Source organism: Pan troglodytes, chromosome 1, assembly GCF_028858775.2.
Source record: "Pan troglodytes isolate AG18354 chromosome 1, NHGRI_mPanTro3-v2.0_pri, whole genome shotgun sequence".
NCBI lineage: Eukaryota > Metazoa > Chordata > Mammalia > Primates > Hominidae > Pan > Pan troglodytes.
In genome coordinates this window covers 185,745,094-185,765,409 of record NC_072398.2, presented here as the reverse complement: position 1 = coordinate 185,765,409, position 20,316 = coordinate 185,745,094, and the positions used below count along the sequence as shown (strand labels likewise).

Sequence of the window (20,316 nt, the reverse complement as noted above, 5' to 3'; positions counted from 1 at the left end):
AAGAGAGCCTATAACTCCAGAACCACATTAACTTTCATATTATAAAGGGGAAATATCTGATTTAAACATGATCTAGATTACCCAAAATATCCTATTTCATTTGGAACGTGACACTTTAGTCACTTTAAAAATAGACACCTCTTTAAAACTCTTCCTCTCTTTTATTTGTTCCCTCAAGTTTGAAAATTCTTCCTCATCCATCTCTTACTATAAAATGACCACTTAAATTGATCCTTTTCCATTTAAAATATTTGAAACAAGAATCTTAAAAGTTAAATAAATGATCGAAACTCAGAAAAATTAAAATTTACAGACTAATAGGAAAATGATTGTATTTATTTTCATGTTTTCAGTGTTTCAGTATTAAAGCTGTACACCTTAATTACATATTTATTCAAGTCACTCTTTCAAAAATATACACAAATAAAGGACTAACCTCTTTCAAATAAACAAAACTTGCTCAAGCCACTGTCACTATATTCTGGCACAGGATAAATTTACATTTCACATTTGCAAAACAAGTTGTGGTATGCTGTTGTTTTGGTTAGAAACACAGGAATCAATGATTCTCAATAACCAGAAGCAGATTACTTTATATGAAACAGCACGATTCAAAGAAAAACATTTTTCAAATGTTTTCTCCAGGTTTTACCTGGAGAGCTAGATGTCTGGGGTTTGTGTCTTTCTGTGCTTGTTTAATTCTAAAAACAACCTCCCTTCAACTCCTTTCAAAAATCAGTATTTTCTTCAATTAATACGAGCATATAGTGTACAATAAAACGCATAAAGATATGTACTTCCAGAATGCTATAATAATCCAAATAGAAAAAAATTCGTGTTTTAATTTTCCACATAGCAAAGTCAATGTTAATCATTTTTTTATCCTTCTCCTTAACCATTCCACAAATCAGAAGCACTGTATTTATATATTTAATAAGATTAACAAACTGACTAGAAGCTCCGGAGGAGTAAAGGAAGAAATCATTTGTATAATATATTTTTCCATAACAAAAAGATAAAAGCAAATAGGACTTGTTAAATGAGAGGCATTTGAAAAACCCAGCGTGACCAGCTTTTGATTTACCCCAGTCTGACAAGGAAGAGAGACCCCACCCCCACTCCAGATTGTATGGCTTTTTTTTTTTTTTTTCCTTGGGTGGGGGTGTGGAGGAGAAGCTGTCACATTTCCATCTTCGGTTATTGTTAGTTCGCAGCCTAGATTCCCAAGCATCACCGGTCCAGGGGAAAAATCCTAACGCAGACAATTAAAACTGTCTGAAACATGCAGTATTTTGTTGGGGCTTTTTTCCCAGTGTTAATTTCATCGAGACTCAATCGGCTAGGGCTATAGATTGCCTCTGACAGTCTGTCCCTCAAACGCTCCCTCTAAAACCGCTTGTTCCAGATTTACTAACAATCCTCTCCTCTCCAAACTTAAATTAGGACAACACATTTGTGAAATTATTACATCCAAAAAGTCATACCTCCCCATTCTCTTTGCCTTGGTGTGGGGAATAGAAAGAGTGAAGAAGAGAGATCTATTCACTCTTCAAACAAAAAGAAATTGGGGTAGAGGGTCAGTGGAGGAAAGAGCAGTGGTGGACCTGAGTGAAAGGTTGAAAAAAGTTTTTGTGACTTGTTCGTCCTTCGGCAGGGGTACAGGAGTTGGGCAGAAGGCCGGGGTCTCGGCCCCAGGGCTCGGGCCGAGAAGAGGCACCCGCGGAAGAGGAGGCTGAGGACCCGAGAACGCCTGGACGAGCACATACCGACTTGCAGCACGTTCTCCACAGAGCCGCTGTCCAGCAGACGGATGCCCCGGCGGAACGGGAGCCCCTCGCCACCGCAGCCGGCCGCGCCGGCCCCTGCGCCCAGCCCGGGGGATGCCCCAGCCGCGACGCCCCCAGGGGCGGAGCCGGCCGGAGCGGCGGCCCCGGGGGGTGGCTGCGGCCCCTCCTCGGCCGGCGAAGCCCCCGCGGCGCCGCCAGCAGCGCCGGCGCCGGGGCCGCCCCGGTACTGGAAGCTGGAGTACATGCAGATCTCCCGCTCATTCCGCGGGAAGGACCAGTAGACGATGCGGCGCTGCACGGGTTCCGGGATCCGCTCGAAGCGCTCCTCCACCCGTTCGTATGCCCACTTTTCCGCCACCGTCTTGGCGGCGCAGTCCAGTAAGGACTCCGGCTGCAGGTGGGGGCGGGCCCCGAGGACCAGGCAGCTGCTGCCGACGCCCCCTGCCCCTCCGCCGGCTGCCCCAGGCGAACCGCGAGGGTGATGAGCCTGCGGGCTGGGCCACGAACACAGCCGCTTGGCCGGAGAGACCGGTGACGGCGAGAGCAGCTCCTCTCGCTCACCTCCGTCCGCCATTGCTGGGGACTGACTGACTGACTGAGGCGGCGGCAGCTGCTCGGGCTGCGGCGGAGACCCCGGCCACGGCCACGCGCCCCGCGCAAGCGCCCAGCGGTGGCGCGGAGGGGGGCGGGGCGAGAGAACCCGCGAGCCAGTCGGCCCGAGTGGGGAACTGCGGCCGGGCCCGGGAGCGCGCCGCGAGGGCAGACGCGGGCGGCCTGCGGGGTAGCGTGAGGCGGCGCGCGGTGTCCTGGCCGCCGCGGACGCGAAGACAGGCGGGAGCGAGCGCGGGCCCGCGGCGCGCTCCAGGCGCAAACAGCCCAGAACGCGAGCCGAGCGCTCTCGCGGATCCGGCGACCGCGGAGGGGAGAGGAGCGCTGGACGCTCTCGCACGCCCGCCCGCGCACCTCCAACCCACCTGCCGCCGGCCAGACAGGAATGGACTGTGTGACTGAATGAAATGGCGGGGCCATAAGCCATCCAAGGAGGCGCCTCCGTGAAGTTATAGGCTCGCGGGGTACAAGGAGAAAAAAACAATCCAGCTCCAACGGTACTGATGTGACAGGAGGTTGTCACAGCAGAGCGGAAGATCTGGCAGAAAGACGCTGGGAAAGAAGACACTAGGGGAAAACATAAGAAAGTTCGGATGATGAAAACTCGTCTCACGCCACAACAATGTAGGATAAAGCCGGCGGTCACCCCACCCCAGAGTGGGACAAAGTCGCACCACCCCTTGACAATGGGGCATCAAGATCTTATCGCCACGGGGGCTGCATCCTGGTGGGGTCTTTTGGAGGGTTTAGCACCTTGCATCCTAGAATACAAAACACTTTTGCGTGTTTTTTGGTAGAATTCTCTGATCCCCTACCTCCAATCTGAATTAGGTCTTTCATGTTTTCCTCACTTGGCTCAGTCTTCTACACCTTTACATAGTTGTATTTTTATATATTTGTTTAATGTCTGTCAACTCCATGAGAGTGAGAATCATGTCTATTTCCTTCACTATAATTTATCCTCTGCCTGGCACATAGTGGGTGCTCAAGAATGGCAGCTTCATCACTAACTCCATAAACAACACGCAATTGTAAGTTACTGTTTCTTGCTCGATCAAGAAAGCTCAGATTATTTCAGAATTTGCTGACAAACTAATCTCTACAACTTTAAAACTTTCCAAGAACTGTATTAAAAGAGTTTCTATAGTTGAGTTTGCCCTTCAAAGTGAGCGAGATTTAGAGTGTAGGATAAAGTAAGAGTAAGAAGAGAGTAAATGATTGGAGACAGGCTGGAGCCACAGTTTGGTTTTGCTGTAATCTCAGAATTAAAGAGCACAGGCAGAATTGGGTGTGAATCACACTTGCTGTGTGTGATGCTATTCATGATTCTATTAAATCATTTGCAAAAGGGAGCTAGTAATAATGCTTCTACACATAAATGTTGTAAGAATTAGAAATAATTCACTTTTAAAAAAGTTTTTTTAGAGACAGGATCTCACTCTGATGTCCAGCCTGGAGTGCAGTGGGGTGATCACTGCAACCTCAAACTCTTGGACTCAAACTATCCTTCCATCTCAGCCTCCAGAATAACTAGGACTACAGATGCACAGCACCACACCCAGCTAATTCTAAATTTTTGTAGAGGGGCGGTCTCCCTATGTTGCCCAGGCTGGCTGGAATTAGAAGTAATTCAAATTGTTTGCTTATTCAGTGTAGTAGGTACTCAATAAGTATCTGTTTAGGCCAGATGCAGTGGCGCATGCCTGTAATCCCAAGGCTTTGGGAGGCCAAAGTGGAGGATCCCTTGAGGCCAGGAGTTCTAGACCAGCCTGGGCAACAGAGCAGACTGGAGACCCCATCTCTACACAAGAAATAAAAAATAGCAGGGATTAGTGGCCTACACCCTGTAGTCCTAGCTACCCTGAAGCCTGATGTAGGAGGATTGATTGAGCCCAGAAGTTCAAGGTTACAGTAAGCTATGATCATGCCACTGCACTCTAGCCCAGGCAACAGAGCAAGACCCTCTCTAAAAAAAAAAAAAAAAAAAAAAAAAAAAGAGAGAAAGAAAAAGAAATCTGTTTATATTGGTAAATGGATTTATATCTGTAAATATCTATAAATAGATTACTGCAAAATAGCATAATCCCTACTCCACCTTGAATCTGGTACCACATTTACAGGCTTCCATAACACACACTATTTTCCTTCCTATAATTTATCAGAGTTTTTTGGGAGAACGAATATTCCTTTAATGCCTGTCCCCCTAACTAGACTATGAGCTGTGGAAGGGCAGGAACCATTTCCATGTAAGGGCCTATTTCTACCACCTGCCAAAATACCTACACATAGAAGATGTTCAGAAAATATTTGCACTTTGAATCAATGAATATGTTATTCTGATTTAATCAGTTACTGCCTTTTTTTTTTTTTTTTTTTTTGAGATGCAGTCTCACTCTGTCACACCCAGGTTGGAGTGCAGTGGCACAATCTTGGCTCACTGCAACTTCCGCCTCCTGGGTTCAAGTGATTCTCTTGCCTCAGCCTCCCAAGTAGCTGGGTCTACAGGCGTGTATGCCACCATGCCCAGCTAATTTTTGTATTTTTAGTAGAGATGGGGTTTTACCACATTGACCAGGCTGGTCTCAAACTCCGGCTTCAAGTGATCTGCCCGCTTCAGCCTCCCAAAGTGCTGGGATTACAAGTGTGAGCCACGGCGCCTAGCCTATATTTATGTGTTTATTTGCTTAATGTCTGTTTCCCAAAATAGACTATAAGCTCCATGTTAGGCGGGCGTGGTGGCTCACACCTGTAATTCCAACACTTTGGGAGGCTGAGGTGGGTGGATCACTTGAGGCCAGGAGTTCGAGACAAGCCTGGTCAACATGGTGAAACTCCACCTCTACCAAAAATACAAAAATTAGCTGGGCATGATGGTGGGCATCTGTAATCCCAGCTACTCGGGAGGCTGAGGCAGGAGAATTGCTTGAACCTAGGAGGCGGAGTTGCACTGAGCCGAGATTGTACCACTGCCAGCCTGGGAGACAGAGTGAGACTGTGTCTCAAAAAAATAAATAAAAAATAAAAAATAAGCACATAAATATATAAATACAGATGGTAATAACACGGCAAATAAGACATTTGGGAATATGCAATATGTGGTTGTGAACAACAAGAATGCTAGATTAATTGGACCATAAGTTTGTGGTGAGAAATAGTGGGAAAAGACTGCAAGAGAGACAGGAGACATTGTGAAAAGCTTTTAAAAGCATTGTAAAATGCTAACTTGAGGAATCTGCATTTTCTTAGGTTGGTGGAGGGAAGCTAATAAAGGTATTTTGAGCAGGACAGTTGTATGATAAAAGGCAGTGTTTTAGGAATATTAACCAGACAGAAATATGTAGGATGAATCAGGAGAAAGATAAAGTCTGGAGGCAAAGGATGAGTTTGGAGATAAACCAACAGTGTGGGAAGGAGGTAATAAAGGCTTGTAGAAGGCATTGGACGAAAAGATATCTAGACATCGGGCAAAAAGGGGCTGAAATCTGGCCTGCACTCCATTTGCCCATCCCTGCACCAACCAGGTTGTATCTGGGTGCCTCTTTCTCATTCTCACCAAGTGACCATATGGGCTAGCAATGGCTCTGGGCCTGTGTTACCTCTCTCTGTTTGATCCCTCTTCTCTGATGAGAGAATTGACATATTTCAAGGAGACTGTGGGAGTCTAAAGATACTTATTTTACAGCATTGCAATCCCCAGGGTGAAAACACAAATACCAAAAATCAATAACCAGGAAGAATACCTCACATCTTAAGACAACTCTTTTGATGTCAGGAACATTTTGATCCAACCTTAGAAATAAATCTTTAAATTTGCATTTGTGAAACATCCTCAACCCCTTTGCATGGAATGAAATGATGAGATGAAGGTGAGGGATAGAGTGAGACTCAGAGATGAGGATTTAGGTATCATTTGACAAGCAAACTATATGCAACCCAGTCATTTATTTAATAAAATTTATTTTGGCTTCTATTTCAAAATGTAGAAGATAGACACTTGTGCTTCCTGATAACACTTTGGGTATATAATAAACACTGAATGAAGTGGGAATGAGAAATATTTAGGAATTAGAAAGGAAGATCATGATTTTTTTTTTCTTTTTTTTCAGACAGTGTCTGGCTCTGTTATTCAGGCTGGAGTGCAGTGGTACCATCTTGGCTCACTAAAACCTCTGCTTCCTAGGCTCAAGCGATCCTACCACCTCAGCCTCCCAAGTAGCTGGAACCACAGGCATTCGCCACCACACTTGTAGAGACAAGGTCTTCCTATATTGCCCAGGCTGGTCTCAAACTCCTGGGCTCAAGCAGTCCTCCCATCTTGGCCTCCCAAAGTGCTGGGATTACAGATATGAGCTACCACGCCTGGCTAGAAGACCATGATTTGAATTGATTGGACCTATTACCCAACTCTGGTTTTTTTTTTTTTTTTTTTTTTTTTGATACAGAGTTTCGTTATTGTTGCCCAGGCTGGAGTGCAGTGATGCAATTTCAGCTCACTGCAACCCCCACCCCTTGAGTTCAAGCAATTCTCCTGCCTCAGCCTCCTGAGTAGCTGGGATTACAGGTGCCCGCCACCATGCCTGGCTAATTTTTGTATTTTTAGTAGAGACAGGGTTTCACCATGTTGGCCAGGCTGGTCTTGAACTCCAGACCTTGGGTGATCCACCCACCTCAGCCTCCCAAAGTATTGGGATTACAGGTGTAAGCCACTGTGTCCAGTCAACTGCTATTTTTCTTGTGGTAGACTTCGTGGTTCTCTTCCTTCAGTTATGGAGCAGCCATAAAATTAGAGGACTTTAGCTCCAAGGGTAAGCGCTAACTTGTCTGATCAACTGGCATAATTCCATATCTCATTCTAAAGTGATTCATTCAGGGATAGGCAGAGATAAGTCAATCAGTGTATGGCATTTCCCTGGTCGTAGGGATTGGTTCAGGAATGAGCATAACCTATTGGGCCAATAAGATATGTGGTTTGCTAGCAACTTCCAGGAAAGAAGAAAGTTCTTACTCTTTTAAGAGAGCTTACAAAAGCAATTCTCTTAGTGCCTTGACCCAGAAAAGGAGGTTGTTGGTAGCATGCTGTGAATACAAAGGTAAGCCAGGCTTGGGTTGAAGCTGACATACCAAAAGACTTATGGGAAAGATGAAAAAAAAAATGAGATTTCTGATGGCATTGCTAAACAGCTGAATCAAAACCTGAAGCCCTCTATCAACATCCAGTTACATGAACCAATAAATCTCCTTTATTATTTTTTCAATACTTTATTGAGGCGGAATTTTCATGCATTAAAATGCAAAAATCGCCGGGTGCAGTGGCTCACACCTGTAATCCCAGCACTTTGGGAGGCCGAGGTGGACAGATCATGAGTTCAGTAGTTCGAGACCAGCCTGGCCAGCATGGTGAAACCCCGTCTCTACTAAAAATACAAAAGTTAGCTGGGCATGGTGGCATGCACCTGTAATCCCAGCTACTCAGGAGAATCGCTTGAACCCAGGAGGCGGAGGTTATAGTGAGTCGAGATCGTGCCACTGCACTCCAGCCTGGGCGACAGACAGACTCCGTCTCAAAAAAAAAAAAAAAAAAAGCACCAATCTTTTTTTTTTGAGTACTTTTAATTAAAAGGCACAATTCTCAGGTGTACAGCTTGATGATGTTTTCCCCCTCTGAGTCTGCTTTCTAGGAAGACTTTTTACAAATGTATACAGCCATGAGGTCTTTACATAGAAAAAATGTAGAATGTTTCTGTCATTCCAGAAAAGTCCCTTATGTCCCTTTCAGCTTGATACCCACCTCCCAGAGATACCAATTATTCATTTAAATGGAATAATATGGCATAAATTATTTTATGTCTGGTTTATTATTAAGCATAATAATAATTGAGAGTCACCTATGTTATTCTCATGACAGTTTGTTCTGTTTTTATACTTAGTAGTATTCCACTATATAAATGTACCACATGTTGTTTGTCTATTCTCCCTCTAATGGACATTTAGGGTGTGAATTAGTCAAGATGCGATTAGATGTGCAAGAGATTTATTAGACGTTATGCTTAATAGGGAACATGGAGAGGAAGCTAGGAGCTAGGGAAGACTGTAAGAGACATCAGATCTCAATGCAGATGAAAGAGAAAAGAAAGGAAGGAAGGTTGAATGGGGGGGTCTTAGAGTGCAGTATAGTTCTAAGAAAGTTAGGCAAGACCAAATGTGCCCATCAGAGGAGTCCTGCGCCTTCTAGGAATGGACCTGTCTTAGTACTCCTTCTCATTGTACTAAATCACTGGGTGGCAGCAGGCTGTGGAAAGCATTTATCCAGAGGTAAATGCAGGGATAGATTTTGGAGCACAGCAGCTAAAGTGGTCAGTAAAGTATGCCTCCCACAGCCAGAAATCTGAGAAGAGCATTTTCATGGCTGCCACAGTTCACCTCTTTTACCTCACCAATTTACTTCTTCATGCAAAATCAGGGAGCAGATCTTCCACAGTTCTCTTCCTGAGGGGAAACTCAGAAGAGGATAGTTAATGGGATGAGCTATATTCCCTATTGTTACAACTGGTCTTGGGGCCACAACTGGAACTCATCTTTTTCTTCTTCCACTATCCATTCTGAATTCCCCTCACCCTCAGTTATCACCTCAGCGGGTCTTGGAACTTGCTTAGAGATGTGATCCAAACCCTCAGTCCTTAGAGTTCTGAGCTCTCAGCAATCATACCTTTATAGGCCAGGATTATTCCATGTGTCTGTTCACAGTTACAGTGGGGCAGGGAGGCAATCAGGAAGATCTCTTCAGTTCTACACGTATTCCTTCCTGCTCACACTGTATAAGAGGAATACTGCCTCCTGCTTAAGGGTCAATGACTCCTGCCAGTATGCTAACTCCTTTTCTCACCTGCTAGCCCCTGGGCACAAGGAGTCTCTGATGCCCTGGCAGCAGCTGTAAGTTAGGGTGCAATGGATTCGAACCTTTAGTCCTGTAGAACCTAGAGTTGTGGGGACAGGAAGCACAGAATCTCCCAGCAGTTCATTGTAAATGATGATAAATAATGAGGCCACTCTTGTCTCTACTCCTTGGTTTCTCATTTCTGTTGGAGCCACAACACTATATAGAGGTGCCTAATTCATTGCATACTCATCATCTTGAAGGATGCCACCCCATCCCTTCAAAATGTGGTCTCTGAACTAGGCATATCAAATGTGTCTATAGAAGGGCATTTAAGCATTTTATAAGGCTGGTTGCTTCTATGCCTGTAGAAGGTCTTTCCAGCATTTTATGAGGCTGGCTGGATATTGTGTTATATGATATGACTAGGGTATTCAATGGTGATGCCAGATATCTTAGTCCATTTTGTGCTGCAATAACAGAATACCACAGACTGGGTAATTTACAAAGAATGTAAGTTTATTCAACACATGATTTGGAGGCTGGTAAGTCCAAGAGCATGGCACCAACATCTAGTGAGGGCCTTTGTGCTGTGTTTTCCCACAATGGAAGAAAGTGAGCCTGTGAGACAGAGGATGGGAGCCAAACTTCATCCTTTTATCAGGAACCCACTCCTGTGATAACTAACCTACTCTCATGATAATGACGGCAGGGCCCTCATGACCTAATCACCTCTTAAAGGTCCTGACTCTCAATGCTGTTATAATGGCAATTAAATTTCAACATGAGTTTTAGAAGGGACATTCACACTATAGTACCAGATGACTCTCAAACACCTGTTGCTGTGAAGTGGGTTCCCTGGTTGGATGCTATTCCTTGTTGAATTCTATGCCTGTGGATCAGGCATTTCATAAGTCCTTGGGTACTGGTGCTATTTGAGTTCTGTAGGCAGGAAAGGCAAACTCATATGCAGGTATCTCTCCTTTTGAAAACAAACTCTTGACCCTTTTAGAATGAAAGGGACTGGTGTGCTGTGTGATACAGTTGGCCTGTATCAGGAACAATGCTATATCAGGAGGTTAGTTGTTCATTTTGGTTGCCAACAGGTTGGACATTCAAGGCAGCAATAGCTAGATAAATCTTGATAGGTGGGAATGCCTGCTGTTGAGCCTATATGTAATTTCCACTTATGCCACCATGAGTTCTCTGTCATGTCCCCATCATACCAGTCCTGGGGCAGCCAGCTAGTTAGCACCAGGCTAGTTAGCAATACCTGGCCAAGTCATTTTTGTCTGCTTGACTGTTCAATGCCTCTTTCATGTTGGATGCTTTTAGGTGGCCATTAATATGTGACACAAAAATCCTTTCCCTTCCAGGTCCCTGACCAGAGGGCCCAAGCCCTCTGGTCATTGCCTTCTGGTCACTGCCCAGGAATCTATATATATATTCGCCTCTCTAGCCACTTTCACCTGCTCACAAAGCAGCTAGCCAGATGCACTGCTCCCAGCTCTACTCATTTGGAAAAGTTTTCCTTTCCGCCATTTTTCAGGGCCACTGCTGAATATGACTATAATGCCATTACTGTCCATTTTTGGCTTGTATCCACATTCCAAACAGGCCTACCCATAAACCAAGCTCAGGCTTTTTCTTCCTTTTTCAGCGCTCACATCAGACTTACCTTCTCTCATATAGATATAAGCACAAGCTTAGGGAAGAGCAATAATGCAAATATAGCAGGTGGTATAGGAGGCCTAGACTTCCTGCTCATGCTCTCTATTCCTCCTAAGGCTGTTATAGACCTGGATGTAATGTCTCTATCTAATGACAGATGCTGGTATGGCTGAATTTATGACTTGGCAGGTCTAACAGAACCCAGCTCATAATGGAAAGTTTCATACTCAAAGTAACTTAGTGCCCCAGAGTCAAGCGTCCCGTCTCTACCAGGGCCCAGTAAGGCACCAGGAGCTATTTCTCTTAGGGTATATAATCCTCTCCTGTGACTAACATGACCTTGTTCCAAATTCCCAGGACCTGCACTGTGATTCCTCCATTGGGGCTTCCCATAAACTCGATATTGCATCTTTTCCCACCACAGATACCTTCAACTGGGCCTGCTGGCTTATACAGCCCAAGCATCAAGGCTGCTTCCCCTACTGCTTGGCCCTGCTTCAGAGCCCCTTCCTACTCCAAGCACCACAAAGGATGATAGCATTCTGTGTTACCTCAGTATAGGGGCTAGAACAGTATTCCTAGGTGTGCAGTCCCTCTTACCTTCAGAACCTGAAGAGGCCTATCTGGCTCTGTGCTTCTTTCTATGTACTTGGGATGCAAGATGAAACAATTTTACCTTTCACTTTGAAGGGGATATCCTAACATGCCCTGAAACTGGGCCCCTAAGCGTTTTACCAAAATGACATGTGTCCAATTCACTGTAGTTTTCTCCCACCCTGCACAGCACATATGTGTCTTAATAAGGCCACTAGCATCCTAGCAAACTTTTGCTTATGCTTTTCAGTCAACTTGATGTCATCAATATAATGAATCAACATGATGTTCTTTGAGATGGTCCGGATCATACTACATTATGACAAAGGGCAAGAAATGTAATATAACCCCAAGGCAAAACTATAAATAACTGTAATGGTTAATTTTATGTGTCAACTTGACTAGGCTACGAGATGCCCAGATATTTGGTCTAGGTGTTTCTCTGAGGGTATTTTTGAATGAAATTAGCATTTAAATCAGTAGACTGAGTTAAGCAGATTGCCCTCCTGGATGTGGGTGGGCCTCATCCAACTAGCTGAAGGTCTGAATAGAACAAAAAGGCTGACCTTCCCCTTACTAAGACGGAGTTTTTCCTGCTTGACTGCCTTTGAACTGGGACATCAGCTTTTTTCCTGCCTTCAGACGCAAACTGAAATATTGGTTTTTCCTGGGTCTCAAGCCTCACACAATTCACACAGGAACTATACTCTCAGCTTTCCCGGTTCTTACACCTTCAGACTCAGACTAGAACTAAGCCATTGGCTCTCCTGAGTCTCCAGGCAAGGTAAGCTTGCCAACTTGCCTTGTAGATCTTCTCTGGAAAACTCTGACTAATACAATAACTATGTTTCATATGAATGTATGTCATTCTGATTCTTTCTTGATTAGGACAGGAAAGAAATGCATTTGCCAACAAAATGGCTACATGCTATGTACCTGAGGCCATATTAATCTAATCTAGTGATGATATCATGTCCAGTATGGCAGTTGCTACTGCCATACAATCAGGGCTGCTACTTGGTTGAGATTGTGGTAATCTACAGGCATCCTTTGGAAACTTTCTAGATTCTACAGGGGCCATATTGGCAAGTTAAATGGGGTTACAGTAGGGATCACAACCCCTCGCATCCTTTGCACCCTCTCAATCTTTAAACATGGCACTAATCTCCTCCACTGTCTCCACCCCAACTCTGAGGGTTCATAGGGATGGGGCATTTTCAGAGGCATGGTGGGATCAGACAGGCAGAATGGTCAGACCATGGTGCCAAACTTTGCAGCCGAATAGAGGGCTTCAGGGCAAAGATTTCCCATTAAAAGAGTCCTGCATTAAGCACAAATGGCAAGGCACATGTACAGTCATTGGCTAGAGCCTCCCTGAGAAAAGCATGCCTTCAGCTCACAAACTGAGGTAGAACCTGATGAAGCTAACAGCTGGAAACTATTAGCTAAACACATTCCTTGCAGTGGAGCAAATAGTCCTTCTCAAAAGGGGATATCAGTGACCCAGTTGTGTGTCTACCACTTTTTCCTTTCTTCCTATACACCCACCCTTATCAACTTTTCCAGGCACCTGGTATCTCCAAGCCCTGAGTTTTTCTAAGGGATGTAATCTAAACAAACCTTCTTTGTGGATTTCACCCCATGAAGATTCCCGGGTTTCTTCTTACTCCATTCAGCAAAGACAATTTGTCCAACTGCTTTTCATCTTCCAGATTGTTTAAAAATGTTGGTCCTCTGTTGTTATCGCATTTGTTCTTTCCATGGGTTTATACTTTTCTCATTCTCTTTTTGCCATCTAGATCAGGGGCTGGCAAAACTTTTTCTATATAGAGCCAGATAGTATATATTTTAGGCTTTACAGGCCATGCAAAAAACAGGCTGTGGCTGTAGTTCATCAGCCCCTGATCCAGAGCCTTACTATCCAAAATGTGATCCACAGATCAGCAACACTGGCATCACCTAGAAGCTTGATAGAAATGTAGAATCAAGCCTCACCCCAGAATTTTTGGATACATTGCATGTTAACGAGCTCCTCAGTTGATTCATATGCATGTTGAAGTTTGGGAAGTACTGATCTAGAGAGATTTAGCGGAAGGAGCAGAAATAAATGCAAATGTTCAACCCATTATAGTTAACCAGAAGTCTTTTTCATTAAAGCTATTCTGATGTGGGGTTTCTAATATTTGCAATTGAGGGTGTGCTAATTCACATCTCCTTGGTGATGGAGCCTCATGCAAATCATTTCACTTTTCTGGATCTTATTCTCTTTTCCATAATTAAATGTTTAAATCAGATGATCTTTTATGGTCTCTTCTAGCTCTCAGATTCCATGACCCTGTGTCTCTAGTCCTGAAGAAGAAAGAGAAACTGACGACCTGGGCAGAAAACAAAAATAAAATGAACTCAGACACAGAGACGCAAAGACCCAGTTACTGGACTTTAAATAGGAGGAGAAGGTTTGATCTCTGAATAAAAATAGATATAACATGATTATAATGAAGCTTAAGTTTCAAAACCCCTCACTTGCACTGGCTGATTTTTTTTTTTTTTTTTTTTGGTAGAGACAGAGACTTGCTCTGTCATCCAAGCTGGAGTGCATTGGTGCGATCTCGGCTCACTGCAATCTCCCCATCCCAGGTTCAAGCAATTCTTCTGCCTCAGGTTCCCAAGTAGCAGCTGGAATTACAAGTGCGCGCCACCATGCCCAGCTAATTTTTGTATTTTTAGTAGAGACGAGGGTTCACCATGTTGGCCAGGCTGGTCTTGAACTCCTGACCTCAGGTAATCCACCTGCCTCAGCCTCCCAAAGTGCTAGAATTACAGGCGTGAGCCACTGCGTCCAGCCGCACTGGCTGCTGGCTGCTGGCTGCTTTTAAACCGCACCTTTTTGTTTGTTTGTTTTTAGACAGAGTCTCACTCTGTCACCCAGGCTGGAGTACAGTGGTGTGATCTCGGCTCACTGTAACCTCTGCCTCCTGGGTTCAAGAAATTCCTCTTCCTTGGCCTCCCAAGTAGCCAGAATTATAGGCACATGCCACCAAGCCTGGCTAATTTTCCTGTTTTTGTGGAGACAGGATTTCACCATGTTGGCCAGGCTGGTCTCGAACTCCTGACCTCAAGAGATCTGCCCGTCTAGGCCTCCCAAAGTGCTGGGATTACAGGCGTGAGCCACCACACCTGGCCCCATTTAAACTCTTGTAACTAATTTGCTTTTGTGCTTAATCTTATATTCATAATTGTGTTCCTTTTCTTAAAGACAACACCTAGATTGCATAGGCTCCTGGTCCCACAAAACTTGGACCTGCCTCAATTTCTGAAAAGTAATAAGGAATAATTACCAGAATCATATATAAGACGAGAACGACCGGGTGCAGTGGCTCACGCCTGTAATCCCAGTACTTTGGGAGGCCGAGGCGGGTGGATCACAAGGTCAGGAGTTCAAGACGAGCCTGGCCAAGATGGTGAAACCCCATCTCTACTAAAAACGACAAAAATTAGCCCGGCGCAATGGCAGTCTCCTGTAGTCCCAGCTACTCGGGAGGCTGAGGCAGGAGAATCGCTTAAACTGGGAGGCAGAAGTTGCAGTGAGCCGAGATCACGCCACTGCACTCCATCTCCATCCTGGGCGACAGGCCGAGACTCCGTCTCGAAAAAAAAAAAAAAAAGCTCTGAATTTATTATCCTCAGAAGATGAGTTATCCACTTATTCTACAAAAAACAATAGGCCATTGCACTGACTTCTTCTTTTCTTTCTCTAAAGATCACAGCGTCCTGCCTTCTTTTTATCCTGCCTCCTACCAAATTTAAGCTCTTTGCCTATGCCCTCCAACTCACCTTCTCGGGGTCCTTCAGGATCTTCCTGTCATAATTAGCCCCTATTTTTCAGACCTTCTCAATTTCTCTCTCTCCGCTGGGGATTTTCACTTTCCCTTCCAGTATGTACAAACTCTCTTATTCTGAGAGGAAAAGAGTCTCTGTTTGACCCCTCAGTTCTCTCTGACTTGTGTTATATTTCACACTCTCTTTTCATTGTCATATTTGAATAAGTGGTCTAGATGTAAAGATCTCTATGTCTTCACCAGTATCTCCTTAATGCCCAGGCATTAATAAAAACTGGCAGTATCAATTACTTCTGAAACTAGGGATGAAGGAGAGTGGCTAAAATGAGGATTGGGTAAAAGCTATTTGAGTAGTGATTACTTTCCTACATCTCCTCCCCCATTTCCCTATGGTTACATGACCATCCCTCTCCCACTACAGTAGAAGTTTGGAGGCTGATTTTCTGGGGAGGATATGATGAAGACCTCTGGTCTGGGGGTGCCAGGTATAGTTAAAGGGTTGGATACCTTGTAAAAACAGGGAAATCAGATGACAATACACATACTAAATGCTGAGACTCTCTTAGTTCATCTCCCACACTGCTCCCAGAACATTGGCTGCAGCTGGACCTCTGCAGGCAGGAAATGCAAGACTCTCACCGGGCACTCTGACCATCCCAAAAGAAAGACCTAAAAATACTGACATTAGGGGTTTTTCCAACAAATGGCTCCTGTTGATCTGTTCACAGAGAAACTCAAAATGAATAAGCCCCACCTTGTGCTCAAGCTTCCAATCAGCTCTTTAACTTGTAATCATGATCAGATAACCAAGAATTTTTATATCTTTGAAGAAGATATATGTCTCACACCAAAGACATATATCAAAACAACCAAACAACAAATGGAAAAAAAAATCTTAGGGAAAATAAAGCATCTGCCAGGAGAAGAAAATTCCACAGAGAGAAGAGAGAATAACACAGGCATAAAACAAGAATAGGGTGTCATCAAGAATGAATTAATAAAAGGAGCATTTAGAGGACAAAGGAAAAAGAATTTTGGAAATTAAATACATAATAGCAGAAATTCACATATTAATAAAGTTGAATAAATCTCTTTAAAGTAGTGCAAAATGAGTTAGAAATGGAAAACAGGAGAGAAAAGATGAGACAACTAGATGGCCAGTTCAAAACGTACAACATCAGAATAATAGCAGTCACCCAAAAAAATCAAAGGGGAGGGAATCATCAATGAAATAATTTAAGCTGGGCAAAGTGGCTCATGCCTGTAATCCCAGCACTTTGGAAGGTCAAGGCAGGAGGGTTTGCTTGAGGCCAGGAGTTTGGGAACAGCCTGGGCAACACAGTGGGACCCCATCTCTACAAAAAAATTTTAAAAATTTAGCCAGGCTTGGTGGCACATGCCTGTAGTTCTAACTACTGAGGAGGCTAAGGTGAGAGGATCTCTCGAGTTCAGGAATTTGAGGTTACAGTGAGCTATGATCACATCACTACGCTCCAGCCTGAGTTACAGAGTGAGATCCTGTCTCTAAAAAAAGAAAAAGGAAAGGAAGAACTCAATAAAATTTCCCAGAATTGAGGCACACAAATTTCTAGATTTGAAAGGTCTATGGCAAAAAGTTTGAACTGACTGGAACATGAAGAGTTAGTGACGCCTGCTGAAGGACCCTTTATGCCATTCTAAGGAGCTTACATTTTATCCTGTAAGCACTTAGGAGCCAGCAGAGATTTTTAAGAAGGGAATGACCAGATTAAATTGTATACAAAGAGGAGGTAGAAATATGGCAGTAGCATGAAAATGGTGTGGAGAGGACAGAAAATAATGGCAATGAGAATGGTTCCATGGATATTTCAATGGGTTAGGAGAAGAATGTTAAAGCAGATTTAAGAACTATTTGGGAGGTGGACTAAGCAGACCTGGAGCTATAAAGAAGCTTTGATGAAAAATAAAGAAAGTAAAAAGTGGTTTCAAATCTTTAACTTGGACTATGTAGTAAAAGTTGAAGTCAATAACCAAAATAGAAAATTCAGGAGTAGCAGATTTCAAGGAAAGAATGATGAGTTCACTTTTGGGACATGTTAGGCTTGAGGTACTTGTGAGAAATCCAAGTGTAAATTGATCTGAAGCCTAGGAGAATAACTTAGGACAAAGAAGAATTTGGTTAGGGTTAGGGTAAGAGCTGGGATCTTATAGAAAAAGTTAAGACCACCCAGAACAAGTATATAGAGTTGAGGGTGGGGAGGCAGGGAGGAACTAGGATGAAACCAAGTGACCACCAATAATTGAGGGGTAGACATACAGGGAGAAGCAACAAAAGAGACTGAGTCATACAAGAAGTGGAGAGTGTGGTCATACAAGCCCAGTGAGGACTGGAATTTAAGAAGGAAAAGCAAAACAAGGGAACAAGGAAAGAACAAAAGCCTTAGAAGAGTCCCACTACTAAGCTAAGACTCAGACCTCTTTGGAGAGGGAGTAGCTGCCTCAGGAACAAGATGCCTTCAGTTAGTGAAAGAACTTGCCGAATGTTGCAGACCAGAGCTGGCTCATAGGACTGACTCACCAGAGGGAGGAAAAACTTGCCGGACCATGTAGGCAGCTGGATCTGCTTTGTAGGGGCACCCCACTGGCTGATGGAAAAACTTGCTGAAGGACGCAGGTTGGCTGTAGCTGGTCAGTAAAAGCAACCTGCTAGGTAGCAGAGAAATATGCTAAAGGATGCAGGGCAAAGCTGGCTGCTGAGGAGAGCAATACCAGGCCTCCTTCATGATGTCAAAAACCAGCTCAGTGGAACCAAGAAATGAAGTATCTTTCTTCTTCTATGGCCTTGCAGTGTTTCTCCAGAACTCCCTATTGACAAGACTAATATCAAGCAGCTGACAAAGTAAACCTGTTTACAGGGTCCATCTCCAATATTAAATAGCATGGCAAAGAAGGGTACATTTGGATCTGAGAAGCAATAAATTAATAAATGGCACAATTCATCCCTTTGGCTTCCATATGCACCCATTTACACACATTCAAACTTCCATACAACAATAAAACAACTCTATGTTTCTACCTAAAAAGATTCGGTTAAACTTTATATAAGTGAATTTCTCACCAACTCCACAAAATGAGGAGACACATAGTCCAGTCATTATATCCATCATTAGTTATACTAATGATGCAAAAGGAACAGCAGTTTTTGCATTGTTGGAATTTGCCTTTTGATATTGGGATACACTCTCAAATAAATGTGGTTATGTTATACATTATTTTAATGGACATTCTCGCTTTATTATTATTTTTTTTTTTTGCTGATGACATTACTTGCTGTTTATTTTATGTTTATTTTAGACTATGGAAATGATGTTAGACAAAAAGCAAATTTGAGCAATTTTCCTATTCAAGTTCAAAAATGTCATAAAGCAGCAGAGACAACTTGCAACAATGCATTTAGCCCAGGAGCTGCTAACGCTAATGAACGTACAATGCAGTGGTGGTTCAAGAAGTTTTGCAAAGGAGACAAGAGCCTTGAAGATGAGGAGCACAGTGGCTGGCCATTGGGAGTTGATAATGACCAAAAGAGCGCAAACATCGAAGCTGATCCTCTTACAACTACACAATAAGTTGCCGAAGAAATCAACGTCGACGATTCTATGTTCATTTGGCATCTGAAGCAAACTGGAAAGGTGAAAAAGTTCAATAAATGGTGCCTCATGAGCTGACTGAAAATCAAAAAAATTGTTGTTTTGAAGTATCGTCTTCTCTTATTCTACCCAACAACAACGAACCATTTCTCGATCAGATTGTGATGTGCAATGAAAAGTGGATTTTATATAATTGGCAATGGCCAGCTCAGTAGCTGGACCAAGAAGCAGCTCCAAGGCACTTCCCAAAGCCAAAGTTGCACCAAAAAAAGGTCATAGTCACTGGTCTGCTGCCGGTCTGATCCACTACAGCTTTTTTTTTTTTTTTTTTTTTTTTTTTTGAGACAGAGTCTCAATCTGTCACCCAGGCTGAAGTGCAGTGGCTTAATCTCGGCTCATTGCAACCTCTGCCTCCCGGGTTCAAGCGATTCTCCTGCGTCAGCCTCCCGAGTAGCTGGAACTACAGGTGTGCACCACCACACCCGTCTAATTTTTATATTTTTCTAGTAGAGATGGGGTTTCACTATGTTGGCCAGGCTGATCTCGCACTCCTGACCTCAGCCGCCTGCCTTGGCCTCCCTGGGATTACACACGTGAGCCACTGCACCCGGTCAAATCCACTACAGCTTTCTGAATCCCGGCAAAATGATTACATCTGAGAAGTGTGCTCAACAAATCAATGAGATGCACCGAAAACTGCAACGTCTGCAGCCAGCATTGGCCAACAGAAAGGGTCCAATTCTTCTCCATGACAATGCCCAACTGCACGTCGCACAACCAACGCTTCAAAAGTTGAAGGAATTGGGCTATGAAGTTTTGCCTCATCCGCCATATTCACCTGACCTCTCTCCAACTGACTACCACTCCTTCAAGTATGTCGACAACTTTTTGCAGGGAAAATGCTTCTACGACCAGCAGGATGCAGAAAATGCTTTCCAAGAGAGTTTGTTGAATCCCGAAGCACAGATGTTTATGCTACAGGAATAAATAAACTTATTTCTCATTGGCAAAAATGTGTTGATTGTAATGGTTCCTATTTTGATTAATAAATGTTTGAGCCTAGTTATAATGATTTAAAATTCACGATATAAAACTGCAATTACTTTTGCACCAACCTAATAATTTAGCCTCAAATTTAGTCATGGTCCCACTGAATATTCTTCCACCTAAAGACACAATTGTAAAGTTAACCTCCAACAACTGGTATATAAAATAATAAGGGGAAAAAGAGAGTGAATGATAAAATAGTTAAATATACAAGTAAACATACATATAGTAAACAAAGAGAAAATAGGTAATGCTACTACAGTCCTCAC

At 43.6% G+C, this 20,316-nt stretch overlaps 1 protein-coding gene and 1 pseudogene across 1 annotated transcript in view; one reads left to right on the top strand and one right to left on the bottom strand.

The window, feature by feature from the left end:
- ZSWIM5 (zinc finger SWIM-type containing 5) overlaps positions 1-4,358 on the bottom strand; it is a 187,123-nt gene extending 182,765 nt beyond the window's left edge. Inside the window, exon 1 of the mRNA XM_513126.9 lies at positions 1,767-4,358. Within this exon, the coding sequence (XP_513126.5) occupies positions 1,767-2,823 (1,057 nt within the window). The 5' untranslated portion in view covers positions 2,824-4,358. The remainder of the gene's footprint in view (positions 1-1,766) is intronic.
- LOC134809790 (histone-lysine N-methyltransferase SETMAR-like) lies at positions 2,993-20,046 on the top strand (annotated as a pseudogene).
- The last annotated feature ends 270 nt before the right edge of the window (positions 20,047-20,316 follow it).